This window comes from Artibeus jamaicensis, unplaced genomic scaffold (assembly GCF_021234435.1).
Source record: "Artibeus jamaicensis isolate MK-2021 breed Jamaican fruit bat unplaced genomic scaffold, CSHL_Jam_final scaffold_1031, whole genome shotgun sequence".
NCBI lineage: Eukaryota > Metazoa > Chordata > Mammalia > Chiroptera > Phyllostomidae > Artibeus > Artibeus jamaicensis.
Window position 1 is genome coordinate 2578912 of NW_026522026.1, and position 17432 is coordinate 2596343.

The window sequence follows — 17432 nt, forward strand, 5'->3', positions numbered from 1 at the left end:
AAGTCCAAGGAAAACATTTTCCTGATGTGGAAGAGGTGAAACAAAAAATGGCAGAAACACTAAAAGGCATCCAAATTGATGAACTCAAAAACTGTCTTGAGTAGTGGAAAAAATGTCTCAATAGGGGGGACATATTTTTTGTCTCAAAAAAATGTCCCCCGCCAAAATGTCTCCATTTGTATTGCATCAAATGGAACTTTGAAGGTGACAGAAGTTTATACACCTAAGAGTACATAATTTTTTATAAATAAATTCCATCTTGGGGGGTGGGCCTCCCTTATATTCAGTAATTATTTTAAAGTTTGCTAAATGTTACCCTGACCTTTTAAGCCTTTCAAAATCACTTTGCTCTGCCCTGGCCAGGGTGGCTCAGTTGTTTGGAGCATTGTCTTGTAAACTGAAAGATCATGAGTTCCATCTCTGGTCAGGGGATACGCCTCGGCTGCGGGTTCAGTCCCTGGTTAGGGACGTGGGAGGCAACCCATCAGTGTTCCTCTCTCACTTCCGTGTTTTCCCCCACTCTCTCTCCTTTGCTACCCTCTCTAAAAAATCAAAAGCATATTCTCGGGTGAAATTAAAAAATTACTTTAATCCTTTTTCCAAGACACGAAATAATAAATTTTGTAATATATTAAGTTCCCCATACTGACACTGTACATTGTCATGCCAAGGTTTACAGGTCCATCTACAGGACTCTCTCAACTACTATTGGTTTGACCTTGGACCGTTTTTCAATTTTTAAAAGGTTTGTCAAGGACGTATCTGGTACCTTCATGTTACATATGACTAGCAAACAATACATGTAAAGATTTGCAGGTTTTCCTGAAATATTCAAAATCCAAATTTATATAGGTGTATATAGAGATGAATATATAAAAATTATATATTTTAAATAAAACATAAATACATAATATAAGTATTATTAATTATAGTTGTCCCCATTCCATTTAGTTTTATGTAATAAAAATAATATACACATATATAAAAATATTTTTTTATTGTTCAGTTACAGTTGTCTCCATTCCCCCTCCCCATTACTCTCCCCTGCCCTGCTCATCCCCCACCTCCCACATTCAATCCTCTCCCCACCCCACTGTCCATGCCCATGGGTCCTTTATACATGTTCCTTGACTTGATCCTTCCTCTTTTTCCCCCATTATACCCCTGCCCCCTCCCCTCTGGTCACTGTCAATTTGCTCTTTATTTCCATGTCTCTGGTTATGTTTTGCTTGCTTGTTTGGTTGGTTGATTAGGTTCCACCTACAGATGAGATGATATGGTATTTGTCTAACAGCGTCTGGCTTATTGCACTTAGCATAATGCTTTCCAATTCCATCTGTGCTGTCCTGAATGGTAGGAGTTCCTTCTTTCTTTCTGCTGCATAGAATTCCATTGTGTAAATATACCACAGTTTTTTTATCCACTCATTTATTGATGGGTATTTGGGCTATTTCCAGCACTTGGCTATTATAAATAACATTGCTATGAACTTGGGGTACATAGGTTCCTTTGGTGTTTCAGGATTCTTAGGGTATAATCAAATTTAATTGTGTAAACATAGTATAAAAGTCAAAAGTTTCAGAAATTTTTGGATAAATATATGATTTGAATACTGCAGGAATTCAAATATCCCAAAGCCAGATAATGATTTCACAAAAATATGTATCTATTAGATAATCAGCTATTACAAATTTGAACTATACCCATAAGTTTCAAATATTTTCCATACATTCGGATAATTTCCAGATTATCTGTGTTATGGTAGAATCAGCTCACAAAGACACAAACAAGTGTCTGTGGTGACAGACCATTGTAACTGCAATCTCATGTCTTACATTTGCATATGGCTTTAAATATTTAGCTTTATTACAGAAATCTGAATTCTTTCATGATTCAAATGTCACACCTAGAATTTCAAATTTTGCAGTCTGTGGTAACTCCACTTACCACCCTACAGGGAAAAAAAAAGCTACTTTTATTAATTTTTTCCTGGGGTCTTTGTTCCTGTTGCTTTTAGGGCTTAATCTGATTATTTAAGCAATTTAAAGTGAAATTTTCTTTTAAAGATTTTATTTATTTATCTTTAGAGGGGAAGGGAAGGAGAGAGGGAGAGAAATATCAATGTATGGTTGCCTCTCATGTGTCCCCTGCTGGGAACTGGCCTGCAACCTAGGCATGTGCCCTCACTGGGAATTGAACCGCGATCCTCTGGTTTGGAGGCCTGTGCTCAATCCACTGAGCTACACCAGCCAGGGCTGATTATTTAAGCAATTTAAAAGGTGATTCTTTTTTTTTTTTAAAGTAATTCCTGGGATCTTCAGAGGAAACTATGAAGATACGAGGTCTGTCCAGAAGGTATTTGGCCATGTGATGTAAAAAAAATAGACATTTATTGAGTATACAAGATACGAGAAACATTGTACATAGAACAATGATGCCTCAGTCCCCTTCAGAGTAGGCACCTTGGACCTCACACACTTCTCCCAATAGCTATCAGCTACCCCATATATTCCTGAATCTCATCAATGGTCTCAAATCCCTTCCATTCAAAGGTGATTTTAGTTTTGGAAAACCCAGAAGTCACGGGGCACCAAATCTGGGCTGTAGGGGGGCTGAGTCACCTGGATAATTTGGTGTTTTGCCAATAATTCTACAAAAGATGTGACACGAGTGGGTGTGTTGTAATGAAGCTGCCAATCACCAGTTGCCCATAGCCGTGACCTTCTGAATAATGTAAATAGTTCCCACAGAAGAATGTTCAAGCTTAAAGCATAATTTGATGAAGATTTATTGCTCTACTCACTCATTTTGAATGGGATGGCCACAGGACACATGCTCACTCAATGGCACCTACCACCCCCACTGACTAGTACAGTGAAGTCACCACTGTTCACACGTGTGTGTTCCAGTCCACTCTCCTTGGCTGCCAGGTCACATCAATGTCACACAAACCATTCTATTAACCATAGCTGGACTTTTTCTGGACAGACCTTTATATGGGTGATTTAAGTATAGGTAAAAAACAGAGAAGCCACTCAGGTTTATTTGGGAAATAATTTTTCTTCCATTCTTTCTCAGAAACTAGTTTCCTCAGTGTGGTTCTGGACTGGCTGAACCTCTTCTGAAATGTAAGGGTTTGGTCTTTAGCTCTTGAGTGCTTTAAAGATACGGTACCTGGAAAGGCTTTGCTGCAGGTATGGTTTTTCTTTCAAGGTCTTTCATGTAGTTCTGCAACCTCTCTTGGGTTATCTGCATAAGTGGCAATCAGGGATTTCAATTTTCTTTTGTAAAGCCACATCTTCCCACTTACGACATTTGGCCAAAATAGGACCGCTCAGGTTTTCTCTCCCAATGGTTCCTGGGAAGACTAATTTGGGGTTATTCCAGGTAGACCAACTTCATCTTCTAACAGAATTCTGAGCTGAAGTGTCATAATGGTATGATATAAATTGATTCAGGTGTGAGTCTCCTTTGTTGACTCTTGGGCTGACACACACCCATAAAAAAATGAACCGTCTGGAGACAAGGTATAAATAGATCATGGCCATCACCTGAACACTAAGGTTTTCTGAACTGCAGGGTCAGGACCGAGCTCTGCCAGGAGTCCCTCAGCAGCAACGATAGAAGGAATAGACAGGAAGTGTCAAGGGATCTTAACAGCACGTGGTCTCTGTGCCCACTGGGTACCCACCCGCCTGACCTCAGGCTCTGGAAGAGCTCCACGTTCTAACTGTTGGGGAAGTAAGATCAAAGATCAGACTTGGAATTTCTGAAATATGACTTGCTACTTACTATAAAATCTGCCTGGAGAAAGAAATTATTCACCAGTCTGAAGTCAAGCGATGGATTCACCTGGGTTTGTAACTACTTGTCTTTATACACGAGTGTATCTCAAGATCCCAGACACCCCCCGCCATCAGAAATTATTTTGAGATCTGGAAGGAAGGGCCTTTTATTCTCAAATAAATTTATTGTATGCCTTTGAGGAGCAATTCAAAAAGTTTGAAAATGGCAGCGCAACAGGAAATTAGGTAAAATACACATTGGAAAAAAGATACAAATGTACAATTTGAGATCGAGGGGAATCACAATAAACCGGGTAAAGTATGTTCTTGAAAGGAGATTCACCTATTTGAAAAGGAGTCAAGCATTCCCTTATTTTTCACTTTTAAGAAAATGATAAACATCTTTGAGGACAAAGGAAGTGGGCTGAATTCCCTCACCCCATCATGAGAAAAATATCTGAATCAGTACACAGTGATGATACACATACCAAGGGCCAATTTGTTCCAGAGATATCCAAACTTTTTCTCCAATTTCCTCTCCTCTTTTTGCTATAAAAGAGCACACACATTTCTGTCTGTTTCCTTGATTGCAAACATTACAGTTATTTGAGGTAGCTGCACTCTGTCGAGTCGGCACAAAGACAGAACTCGTGAATACTGTACTGTTGTTCCTACAGGGTTCAGCCCCTGCAAGCCCCTGCTCACCCTTACTGACCATCAATACAATATATCATTGACTCGTTGACATTAAAAGCATGGCCAACAGAACTCATGACTGAAGTTTATCTAATGCAGGTATTTTCTCCTTAAGAAACTTCACTAGCTGGCACTTCAGCATGACACTCAGAGGCCATTTTAAATAGACAAATAATCTAACAAAAAAGCACAAAAATGAGAAAAAAAAGCACTAAATACACAAGAAAAAGGACACTTATTTACAGTTTGAAAAACAAAACATGAAGGCACAGCACTGCCTTGTTTGAGGGAAAAGTGTGCCTCAGGTTACTCGAATGTTTTACTCTTCTGTGTATGCCCAAGAATGTCATCAGAAGTACTGTGAGTATTGATTTGGGCATTCAAATAAGTCTTAGCAGATTGGCAAACTGTCAAATACAAAATCTGCCAAAGAGGACCGACCGTATGTACTGGGAAGCACAGTGTTCTCAGTTGGACAGTCCTCAACCAGGCCTGGGGAGTCAGGAAAAGAGAACCCAGACTCCGCCGCTCTGTGCTCTCAGTGAACTGCAGTAATCAGGCAGCCGACATGGCTAAGACATGACAGATATTACTCAAGAAATGACTAGTTATCAATAATTTCACTTTAGTTTTTATTTTATCAAAAAACGTAAGATGGAGAATCTAGAATCTCAGAATCTAGTTCACATTCCAATACAGTGAAAATTTATAATCTTCTCAAATGTCTGTCGAATTTATTCCTAAAAATCTCAACCAGAATTTTATCACATTTTTTAGTTCAACAAGTACACAGCTGGGTCCACAATTTATATTACCTGTGAATTGTTTCTTATATTAAACATCTAACCATAGTTTTAACCCATTGGAGTACTTAATGCTTCCAAATAAACAAGTTTATAAAATCTCCTCCATAACAGGTAGCCCCTTTCTGGTTTATCCTCCTTTGACTAAAAGAACTTCATGCTTAGATTTTCCACTTGGGTCTCTAGCAGCACTTAGTTCCCTGTTTTATATTCCAGACCTCCTGGGTGACGGGAAAAGGAACGTACGCTTCTCGTACTCTCTCGGAGCGTGGCTGGGAGGCCGCCGCCCGCCACAAGGTGCTGCCTTGCGTGCGTGGAGTTCTCCACTACCGTGTATCTCGAGTCCATTCTTAAAAATCACACATTAACCCAATGTCAACGTATGTTCCATTAAGATAAGATTTCTTAACTAGGAGTTACCAGAGGGATTTCAGGGCAATGGTCAATGATGGCCCCTTCGCTGTGAGTCTTAGGAATTTTCTGAAGAGAAAAACAGTTTTATCAGATGCTAAAACATGCCTATAATCAAATTTTAAGAATCACCTCACTGGATTCTTTTGTTGTATAGACTGTTCAGTACAATTTGACATCACTGAGCATCTATTTCTGTTTTCCAAAGTTCTAGTCTCCTCTAGCAAATTGTAATTTTGTAAACAGAGCCAGACACTTTTATATTCTTAGGACACAAGTGAACATAGTACCAATACATTTCTAGCATTTAAAAGACTTTAAGTGTTGTCAAACATAAATGGATTATATTTTAACCAACAGTACTTCACAGAGTTAATGATTTTAAATAATGGCAAATTAATCATATCTGAATAAATCTTTGAAGGATATTAAAGTGGTAGTGACACTTATAATTGTTTCAAAACTGCAGAAAAATATGTCATTTCCTTGAAATAAACTTGGCGTAAAAGGCAGCAAAAAGATCCTTATAAGGAGTGTCTGAATCTCCCTTGGTCAAGGGTATTCGGCAAAGTTGGCGAAATCTAGGAGAACGCAGCAGCAAGTTCTGTGAAAGGCCCATGAGGCTGGAGCACAGCCAGTAGAGAACAATCGACTATAAAAAAACACAAAAACCCGACGTGAGTGTTAACACCTCTCCATTCTCCGAGGACACCAAGCTCCAGAGGCAGGCAGGTGACAACGAAGAAAACTATAATCTCTGCCAAGAGAAGTAACCAGGAGGGGACAGGGCCTGCGGTCACTATCAGGTACCTGTGACGGGTCTATCAGGTGAGAAGGAAAGATGAAAGGAAGACCGAAAGCAGAAAAGAAAGCAAAAGCAAGGCATTCACGACAGAAACCGGAAGGCAGCTCCCAGAGGCCTGGGAGAGGCCCCCCTCCTCCCTTTGGCACTGAAACATGCCCCCCACCAAGTGTTCTGACCAACTGCTATTCTGGAGGTAAGGCGCAGAGGCACGGTCATTTACGAGAGCAAACTTAGCCTTCCTAGACCTCATTTTTCTCCACACAGTCCTCTAACCACCACCACTTCCAGTAACTGTGCTAAGTATAGTCAGGAACACACTACCTTTGACTTTTTTGAGACATATAGTCTTAACATCTTTAATTTTCTTTTGTGCTACCACCCAGATTGATTTATACAGGACAGTGAGGAAGTTCCACAGCCTCTAATACCAATCCCGTAGCCACAAGTGTTCCAAATGTGTTTGGCACAAGAAGCTAATCAGACCCCCGAGGCATGACCTACGTGGTGGTTGAACCCAGGTCCTGGAGTTAAACTGCTTGAGTTTGCATTCTATTTACTTGACTTGGAGTATGTTATTTTTCTTGTTTCGGTTTCCTCATTTATAAAATGGGTGCAGGACTATACCTCTCTTAGAAGATTGTGGTGAAGAATAAAGGAGTTAATTCACAGAGTGGTAAGCACAGTGTTTGGCCCATATTAAGCTCTTATATTTGTTCCAAAAGCAAGTTTTTAGGGAGAGAAAGTAACAAACCATCACAGGTAGATTAGCTTGTAGTTAGGAGCAAAGGCCAAGCTGCCTGGATGGGCTAAGACTCCACCACTTAAAAGATGAGTGACCTTGGGTGATTTACTTAACCTTTCTGCGCTGAAGTTTCCTCATCACTAAAGTAGAGATTATAATAGCACCTACTTCAGTGCACTGTTGGGAGAATTATATGAGCTGCTATATGTAAACCACTTTAAACAGTGTCTGGCACAAAGTCATTGTTGATTAGACATTACCTATCATCATCTGATTTATCCACTAAGCAACAAGTATCCTGAATTCAACTACACAGACTACAAACTGTCTACTAAAAATCATTCTTCTTCCTTACTAATAAAGTCCTAACTTTCATATTGCCATCTCAAAAAAAAAAAAAAAAAAGACTTCCCAGACTCTCCCAGTTAGATGTGGCCACGTAACTAAGAAGTAAGCACAAGTGTTTGGTGGGGCGGGTGATGAGTTGAGCGGCCGTCACGGCCAGCATGTGCCTTACGGACAGAAATCACAGACCGTGGGTGATGGCGCACTGAGAGAGAAGCAGGCTGGGCCTCTCGGGTGCCCCGAGAATTCTACACTAAACTGCCTAATTGAAGTTCTATATTTAAGAGAATGAACTTTTGGATACTTAAGTTACTACTTTAGATCTGTTACTCACTTTTAACCCAGCCCATCACTGAAACTTCACTGCTCTTTTATTTGAGCTGGGGGTCTCCTCAGTTATAACTGATATTATCTTTACCCAGAAATATAGTAAGTCTGTATTTTTTCAAAAATTTTACAGGGTATTTCACCACTACTTTTATATAAAAATGACTATAATAGGTACTCGATGTTATTCCATTAATTCTCACAGACAATATGATGTCTAGTTTAGGAGTGTGGAGACTTACTTTACACAGGAATAATGACAATATTATGTCCAAGGGATAGCTTTAAAAACACATTTTTGATGCTAAAACACTGTTTCAGATTCTTAAGTAATATGAAAAACTGATAAAAGCCTAATTATCAGAAACAAATGGATTCTACTTTGCGGTCTACGTATCAGTGTGGGCAAAGACTGAGTTACCCCTGACACAGCTTTGCCTTCTTAGCACTAAGTATTCGTGACAAATAAACAAAAGACTATAAAAATACAAAATAACTGAAAACATAACTATTTCTTTTTCTATTTCTACCAAAGTTTAATTACAAATAAATAGGGAGTAGTGTACCTATCTATCTCCTAAAGTGCTGTCCAAGGTTAAACAATATTACCTATGAACCCACACGGACTCAGCTCAAAGTTCTGCTTCTTTTTTAAGTGCTAAATTCCTTGGCCCTGTCTATGTAGACAGAAAAAAATTCAATATAGCAACTAACCAAACCGAGCGAACACTTTGTTCACAGTACTGTGCAAGGTATTTTGCGAGATTATAGAAAGAGATAAAGAGTCTGATTTAGTAGGAGGGTGAAGACACATTCACATCAAGGGCCAGTCCCCAGATTTAAGTGTCACGAGGTAACAGAGGCAGTAAATCAGTCACTACGGAGAAAACTCGGAAACCAGCAAGGGATTGAGCAGTTGGAGAAAGCTCAATAGAAGAGGCAGACACCCAGCCAGTTGAGTTAAGCTCAGACAAGGTTAACAAGCAAACAGTGCTGGTGCTCACTCACTGAGGGTACTGTTGCCGCAACTGGGATCATCAACACGGACACCGCTCGAACAAAGTACGTAGCATACGTCTGGAAACGAGACATTCCAATTTTTTGTAGAGCAAAAATCTGAAGGGGTAGAATATAGAATATATACACACAAAATTATTATTAAAATGCATATTAAAGCTGTAAGACACAAACTGATTTTCGACTAGCCTCCACTTTTATTTTAATAAAAGCAAAAATGAATAAAGATAAGACAAGGATAAATTTATGTGACTGGTCATCTATCTCACAGGTGGCAAACACAAGGCCTGCGGGCCACCTTGTTTTATCCGGCCCCGCACCTTGTTTCTGTCTGGCAGCAGCACCTAGCTCTCGCTTAACTGTTTAGGAGTAGTTACATTTATACACTAAAATTACATTTGGCCCTTCAAAAGCAACCGAGAGGCTGATGTGGCCCCCGGTGAAAATGAGTTTAACATCCCAGAATCTTTCATAAAATGTAACAATTATGCAGAAGTTTTAAATGCAGCAACAAGAGAGAGATTCAGTTATATTAAATAGAGTCACGGCATAATTTTTATAAGTCGTTTTTCTAAAAGACTGTAAGATTGAAAGTCCATTCAAGATAGGTACTATGTATGAATCATTACTCGTTTTCAGTACTTAAATATAGCGCCCAGCATAAAGCAGGACCTTGGTCTCTCCAAGGTCTGTCATCTGGCTATATGGACCAAGGGAAAGAACCAACGCTGGAGAAAGCAGTTCTGAGTCACGAATTACTTGTTTAAGAGGCAGCACAGTACGACTACGAGCACAGACTCTAGGCCCAAACTTCCTGGGTTCACACGGCAGCTCTGCGTTTAGGGGTCATGCGATTTAGCGCAAGTTACTTAATCTCTCTGTGCTTCCCTTTTTCCACTTTAAAATAGGTTTTTAACAATAGTGCCCACACCACAGGATTAGTCTAAGAATTAAATGAGCTCAAGAATGTAACCTGCTAAAATCGTGCCTAAAATATGGTTATGTGAACTGAGAATAAACTTTTGTTAAACTTATGCATACTGGCTTAGTAGATGGCATAAAGGAAAGACTAAAGGATTGATATTAATCCACCGTGACCTTGTGTTTATCATTTTCTTCTAACAAATATTCACTAAGTACCAACCACATGCATAAGACTCTGCTACGTGCTCCTAGGAAATACACTCAGACCCCACTTAGACTGGAGTCTTTCCTCAAGAGACTTTCAACCAACACCTTACAATATCATCTTCAGTTTTATCTAAAAAAAATAACGGGTGTGTTAGATTTCTGAGACCAGTGGACATAAGGCCTATGAGCTCTGAATGGAGGTAGATCATTTCTAAGGTTTCTTCCAGTTCAAAGAGTCTATGTTCTACTCAGAGTCTGAGAGCAGCTCTTCATGAAATTAAAAGCATGCTTCCCAACAACTGCTGAATAAAGGAGCATGGGGTAATGGTAAGATGTAGCTGAGGTCATATTTAATATGGCCTTCACCACACTGTAGCCTGTGGCTGTGAGCTACGCACGTATGTTCTTTTGTTAATCCCTTCACCTTCTTTCACCCAGTCCCTCTGCCCGACTCACAGCTGCCAGTCTATTCCATGTGTCCATGCCTCTGTTCCTGTTTCGTTCATCAGTTTATTTTGTTCATTAGACTCACGTAAGTGGCTTTTTCTGACTGGCTTATTTTGCTTAGAATAATAACCTCCCAGTCCATCCATGCTGTTGCAAAAAGTAAGATTTCCTTCTTTTTTATGGGGATGTAGTATTCTACCATGTAAATATACCGTTTTTTAAAATTCAATCATCTATTGATGCGCACTTGAATCACAGAATTTTAAAGCTGAGACTTTGTTTTTTTTTTAAAAATTTTTTTATTTTATTGATTATGCCATTACAGTTGTTCTATTCCCCCCCCTTCATTCCCCCCCACCCTGCAGCACCCCCCACCCCTATCATTCCCCCCTTTAGTTTATGTCCATGTGTCATAAATTCTTTAGTTTCTACATTTCCCATACTATTCTTGCCCTCCCCCTATCTATTTTCTACCTACCATCTATGCTACTTATTTTCTGTACCTTCTCCCCCCTTCTCCTCCCACTCCCCTGTTGCTAACCCTCCGTGAGATCTTCATTTCTATGGTTCTGCTCCTGACTTTGTAATTGTTCTAATTCAGCTCTCTTACTTTAATTATAAGCATTCTGTCCCCCAAACAGTTTAAGGAATTGGTCTTTAAGGAACCGTTTGCCAACGGCTGATCTGCAACTAGAAAACATGCTTAATCCTAGCTACAAACTAGAATTAAGACTCAAACACATTTATAGTGGATGTCAGAACAGCAGCAACAGAACTCCTGAAAAGTTAACTGGCAAACAAATCTTACTTAAAACCACTGACCTCTACTATGAGTAAGTTGACGACACCAACGCAGACAGGCAGAATCCAAGTGGAATCCAGCGCAGTGAGGTCAGGAAACCACAGGGCCCCACCAGTGGCTAACTGCTCCTGAACAGAAAGACCTGCTGAAAGTTTTATAAATAATAAAGAATTTCTAAAAACAGCAGAAGGGAGTATAGAAAACACAGTAATATAATTCGAATTAGGTGTCCCTCACACTGAAGACTTGCATTGGTTTTATTCGGGCTATTTTCATGCCACAACACAAATGAGCCCTTCCCATGTGGAGAAAGAAGCAAGCAGCTTTCTGTAAAACACAGATGTAGAGAGCACAAAAATATGTAGCAGTAATCTTTTCAGACTTCATCTTAAAGTAATTATGTAATCAGAGGCTGCTTCTTTCAGGTCTATTCAGATTGCTTTCTCATGAGAAATGCCTTTAAGTGAAAGTAAAAATCAAATGCTCTAGATTATATTGTTTCATAATTAAAGTTTACACTTGTAACTATGAAAGCTTTTCTGTTCCCTTAAGTTTATAAGGAAAAACAACTCAGCCAGGACATCAGATTTTGAAACTTGAACATCTGACTGTGTCCTCCAGGAAGCCGTGGCACTGCTGTCCCGCCTCGATTTGTTCTCTCAACACAGGCTGCTTGCACTCCCACTTCAAATTCCGCTTGCACTTACACCGTTTATAAGGGGCATGCTTAAAGTATTCTAATGAAGAAAAGTATGGGGTTTTTCTTCTCTTTTCTTAAGAGTGCAAAGACAGTGCTAGAGAACTTCTTTGCAGGAAACAAACTTTTGTCACCACTACCTTCTGCATGGGCAGCTCCTGTGCTGAGATTCCGCAGAGCAACAGACATGAAGATCCACATTGGAATCTGAATCCAGACCAACACTGTGGCCTTGAAAGGGTGGCAGTTGTCCCGAACGTACAGCTCGGACACAAGCCTCCGCATGTTCTTCAGATAGGTGAGCCTGTTGTGAGGGAAGAGGGGATGCGGGGAAGGAGGAGATGTCATCTGACTCCTCGTGGTGCTTCACAACCACAGCACAAACACAGCCAGGTGGTGGTTACTGGCCTAAGGATTTATGTAGCATCTCTAACTGTCTTAGCTCCATTAAGGGGCTGACAGTACAAAAGGTAAATAAAGCCTTCTATTAAAATTCCCTAGCAAGGCATACAAATTATGTAACAATGCAATAAATCTAATGTTGTCAGACTATAGGCTTTGTCCATAGTGATCTTTGGCCAGTTAGGCTTTAACGAGGGACACTCCACAACATGCTATTACTGTGGTTTCCACCAAAAATACTAAAAGTGAAAGAACATTTCACTCAAATCCCTCCACTATAGCTAAGCTCAATTACTTGGTTCCTAAATATACTTTTTGTAGCAGTGTTGTTTTGTACTGTGTATGTCCTTAGCCTGTCAAAATGGTCTCTATTCTTCAATTCTCTGTTACACAGATTTTCTTCGTTTCTGTTAACCATATTGTCTTAAGCCTCACTTTCTTGATTACAGTCTCCTGAAGGTCAAGTATTGGGTCTTACTCATCTCTAAATCTGTTGCAGCATATTTTTGTACAAAGGTAAGGTATCCAATATGTCTGCTTAATTTAATCAAATTATAGTGTATTGAATTTAATTGAATTATAGTGTATTGAATTTCGATGGTACTCACCGGCATTCCAGGCCATTTGTAAGTGAGCCTCTGCCTACCCTTCCATCTTTCTCTCCTGTTATTCCTGTATAGAGACCTGTATTTTCTAGTGCCTGCATTACTTAGGTCATCCAACAAATCACACTTCCACATCAGCATGCCTTTGGAAACTATCATACCATCTGTGTGGACAACCCACTACCTTGGCAAATTCCCTTTCACCTGTCAAGACTAAGTTCCACTGAAAATGCAGGAAACCTTCAGGTGTGTCCTCCAAGAATGTGCCACCCATCTTCATAAAGATGTAGCTGGACAATCGTCCTGCCACTGCTGCATAAGCAGGTACCACAGATTTATCTCAGCTGCATTTATAACCCAGGTGAGCAGCTACAAATCTGTTCTTTTGGCCTAGAACGATAGTTCTGAGATTTCTCTGATCACTAAAACTTTAAAACTATAGGTTTGCCAACTTTTTCTTTTATCGAGTAAAGACATTAAGCTATCGCAATGACTTAAATGTCAGGTCTTTTTAACACTAAATAAAGAGAAGCAATTTCATATTGAAGATAGTTGGCAAATTTACACCTATATAGATAAAAATATATGGATACCCATAAACGAGGTCTGTCCAGAAGGTATCCAGCCATGTAATATGAAAGAGACATTTATTGAAAAAGATTTAAGATATAAGAGACATTGTATGTAGGACAATGACACCTCAGTCCCCATCAAAGAGGGCACCTTGGGACCTCACACAATTTCCCAATGGCCATCAGCTGTTCTGTCTTATTTTCCTGAATATTATCTATGGTCAGAAGTCTCTTCCCTTTCAAAGGTGATTTTAGTTTTGGGAAAAGCCAGAAGTCACAGGGCATAAAATCTGGGCCATAGCAGGGCTGAGTCACCTGGATAATTAGATGTTTTGCCAAAAAACTCTACACGAGACATGATGCACGAGTGGGCGTGTTGTCATGATAAAGCTGCCAATAAGCAGTTGCCCACAGCTATGGTCTTCTGAATAACAGGAAGTTTCTACATCAAACTTACTTGCAAAATTTAAGGCAGATTCATTGCTCTACTCGCTCAGTCATTTTGAATGTGACAGCCACACAGTACACATGCTCACTCAATGGCACCTACCACCCCCACTGACTAGTACAGTGAAGGTGTCATCGCTCATGCATGTGCATCCCAATCCACTTTCCTTGGCTGCCAGGTCACATCAATGTCACACAAACCGTTCTCATTATATTAACAATGGCTGGACTTTTTCCAGACAGACCTTGTGTGTGTGTGTGTCTAATATATATTTTTTCCTCATTGCTATGAAAAGGTGAACACTGTGTTACAGTCTAGTAAGGATCAGAATTTGGGAAGCCAGTAGTAGCTGAGGCTGACTGAAGCGGGAGGACCTCGAAGTTCCCCGTGGATGACTGCAGCATGGCCAAGCACCCTTGGGCAAGGCTTTTCTAAGACACCAGGCATATCAGCACACAGGGCAAATACAGTGGATGACAGCATCCTGGCTTCTATCATGGCATTCGCATTTCTGCTCCCCTATTCCTGTGGACTATCACCGACAGTATCTTTTCAAAAAGGTCAAGTCTGTAAACAGCCTGTATCATCCGTTGAGTAAAAGCCCAACAGACTGGCATAGTATCTTCATCCTGTGAAGCCTTCCCTCACTTTCCATAATAACCCAACTTCTTGCACAAAACCTTTTTATAGTACTTAATCCAGTCATTTTTTGATTGCAGATCTTTTTCAGTCAGCTGGGGAACCTTAAGAATAAGAAATTTAATCTTCTTGTCTTTCTTTCTCTATTTCTCTGCTTTCAGCCCAATATATAAACTATCATACCCCGGCTGGGTAGTTGGTTAGAGTGCTGTCCCTATACACCAAGGTTACAGGTTCAATCCCTGCTCACAGCACATACAAAAATCAACCAATGAATTTATCAATAAATGGAACGACAAATTGATGTTTCTCTCTCCCACTTACTCTCTAAAATCAATAAGTTAAAAAAGTAAAATACAAATAATAAAACTATATGTCACAAAAATTACTGAAATATTAAAAGAACTATATGTTGCAAATGAATATCATTACTTACACACTATATACACACATTTTCATGGTCTTCCATACACGGAATCCGCCTACCTGGCAACTCTTCTGGACCAACCCAGCTGATTTGCACGGACTGCAACTTCTTGGTTAAGATGCCGCGCAATGTTTTTTATTTCTGGCTGCAAATTTTCCACCTAGCTAAAAAAATGTAGAATTTGTTATGAGCACATAAAAGATCTTCATTTATAACCATTCATAATTTTCTTTTCTATTCCCTCAACACATTTAAAGATGTAGTTTACTGAGCATGTCAAGAAACTTTAAGTGTAAGCATAAGAGGTTAATTTGCTTAGGGTATGCTCAGTTACAAACAAATTCAAACTCCAGATGATACACTTAGCTGTGATCTTGGGCAAGTTACTTAACCTCTAAGATCTTGTTTCCTCATATACAAAACGCGTAATTTTATGTACTTCACAGTTACTGTAAGGAATAAATGAGAACTGCGCCCTACACTTTTATGTTTCATCCTTGGATTTCCTAGATAAACTGAGAAAATAAGCCGTCTAATAAGTCTTTTATATGCTGTGACAGCTACAGAGTCCTCCAAATTTTGCATTTATATCTGCCCTGCGTTAATTTTTTCTTTAAATTATCTCACATCTAATAATGCTGATGAATCCCTTTCTGTTCTGCATCCACAGGTTTTTTTCCCTAATGGCAATAATCTTAAAATATTGAAGCCATTTTTCCTTAAGTCTCACCTTTGAATAATACTTTCTTTTAATGCACTTTAACCCGTATTACGTGATTTGATCTCAGAGCCTCGTGAAGTAGGGCAGGAAGGTACTGCTATCCTAATTCCACAGAAAAGATAACAAAGCACTGAAAGTTGAGTGACTAAGACTAACCCAACACAGGCTTGTAGGCGGAACGGCCTTAATAGGGAATCAAGTGTGCAAATTGCTAGCTTAACAGTTTTTTTCCTAAAACGATCTGATGAAATATTTAGGGACTAAATATGCTGCAGACATACCATCTGTTCCAACCTCAAAAACAGTAATTTCACAGGTCTCACCATACTTCTGCTGATTCACTTCTCTAACAAGCTTAGTAACCACTTACACTTTGAGCAAACCCAGTAGAATAAATGAAATGGCAGGTACTTGTGTCATTAAACATCTCTTATTTCACACATCGAACGCTGGTTAACTTTCTTAACAAGGAAATGGTCACGACTAATTACCAGTAAGCACTCCGGAAATAATCTAAGTATCTTAAGCAGACGCATAGGGCCCACGCGCGGGTCGGCGCCCCTCACCTTGGCCAGGATGTAGTGCTGGTAGGCCGCTAGGGGCAGCGTGACGGCGCTGCGCAGGGCCACGGTGGTGAGTACCACGGTGCTCCACCAGGGCAAGCCCGTGGCGTTGTGTGCGCCGAGCAACAGATCCTCCGCGCCCTGCACGGGCGCCGACGTGGCCAGAGCCTCATACCAGCCGCCCGCACCGCTCGGACTAACTGCAGAGACTGAAGCCGCCACCCACACCCGCACTACGGAGCGCTCGGCACCGCCAGTTGGGGCCCGCGCAAATTGCGGGCCTTGCACTCCGAGATGCAGCACAGGCAGCGGCCGCAGCCACCTACCGCCAAGCCGGCCGAGCACGTGTGCACCAGGGCTGAGCATGTGTGCACCAGGGCTGAGCCCAAAACGCGGGCTTCCCAACGTAGCTGCGACTCTAGCCCCGTCGGAGCCGCCAGGCGCATGCGTCGGCACCCTGGTTACGAACTGAGCGCTGGGCTGCCTGCAGCCACTGTTGACCTTCCCAGTCAAGCCAGTGACGCTAGCGTCGCACTGGAGATGACGTAGGAGATGGGGAAGTCCCGCCTTTTCCACGCGGCACTGGACTGGCCTACTGCGCACACATGAAACTTTCGCGCTGCTGGCGTGGCCCTCCTCAGAGACAGAACGGGGATTGCTCAGGCAGGGGCGGGGCTTGTTTCTTTGTAAAGGCGGTCTTTACCCGGTGCCTTTTCATTCTGTTTTACTTAAACTAATTGTATCATTTGTTGTGGATTAACCTTTGTGGGTGGTTTTCGTGGCCAGTGGGTAGCCCCCACCTCTTTAAGTGCACCCTGATTGCTTCCGCTAGGGACCGAGATAGATTATACTGCCAGAGTCAACACGTGGCTGCAATGCCAGCTGGGACTGAGGCACGGATTTCTGACCGACGCCTTTTTAATCATTACTACCCTTTATGCACTAGGCGCAGTTCATTCCGTGGTATGAATATTTAATGGGCTAGTTTGTTCCAGTTAGCAATTTCAACCTCACTTGCAAAGTTTCTTACCTTTTATCCTTCATTAT

At 40.8% G+C, this 17432-nt stretch overlaps 1 protein-coding gene across 1 annotated transcript; it reads right to left on the reverse strand.

Annotated features, from left to right (window-relative positions):
- Nucleotides 1–3950: 3950 nt before the first annotated feature.
- Nucleotides 3951–16913, reverse strand: LOC119052815 (cytochrome c oxidase assembly protein COX18, mitochondrial). The gene is given in 7 exon segments (XM_037150211.2): nucleotides 3951–6347; nucleotides 8923–9030; nucleotides 11332–11456; nucleotides 12149–12312; nucleotides 15161–15261; nucleotides 16389–16736; nucleotides 16739–16913. Coding segments are annotated over 7 exon segments (1113 nt in total). The 5' UTR covers nucleotides 16832–16913; the 3' UTR covers nucleotides 3951–6173.
- Nucleotides 16914–17432: the final 519 nt, after the last annotated feature.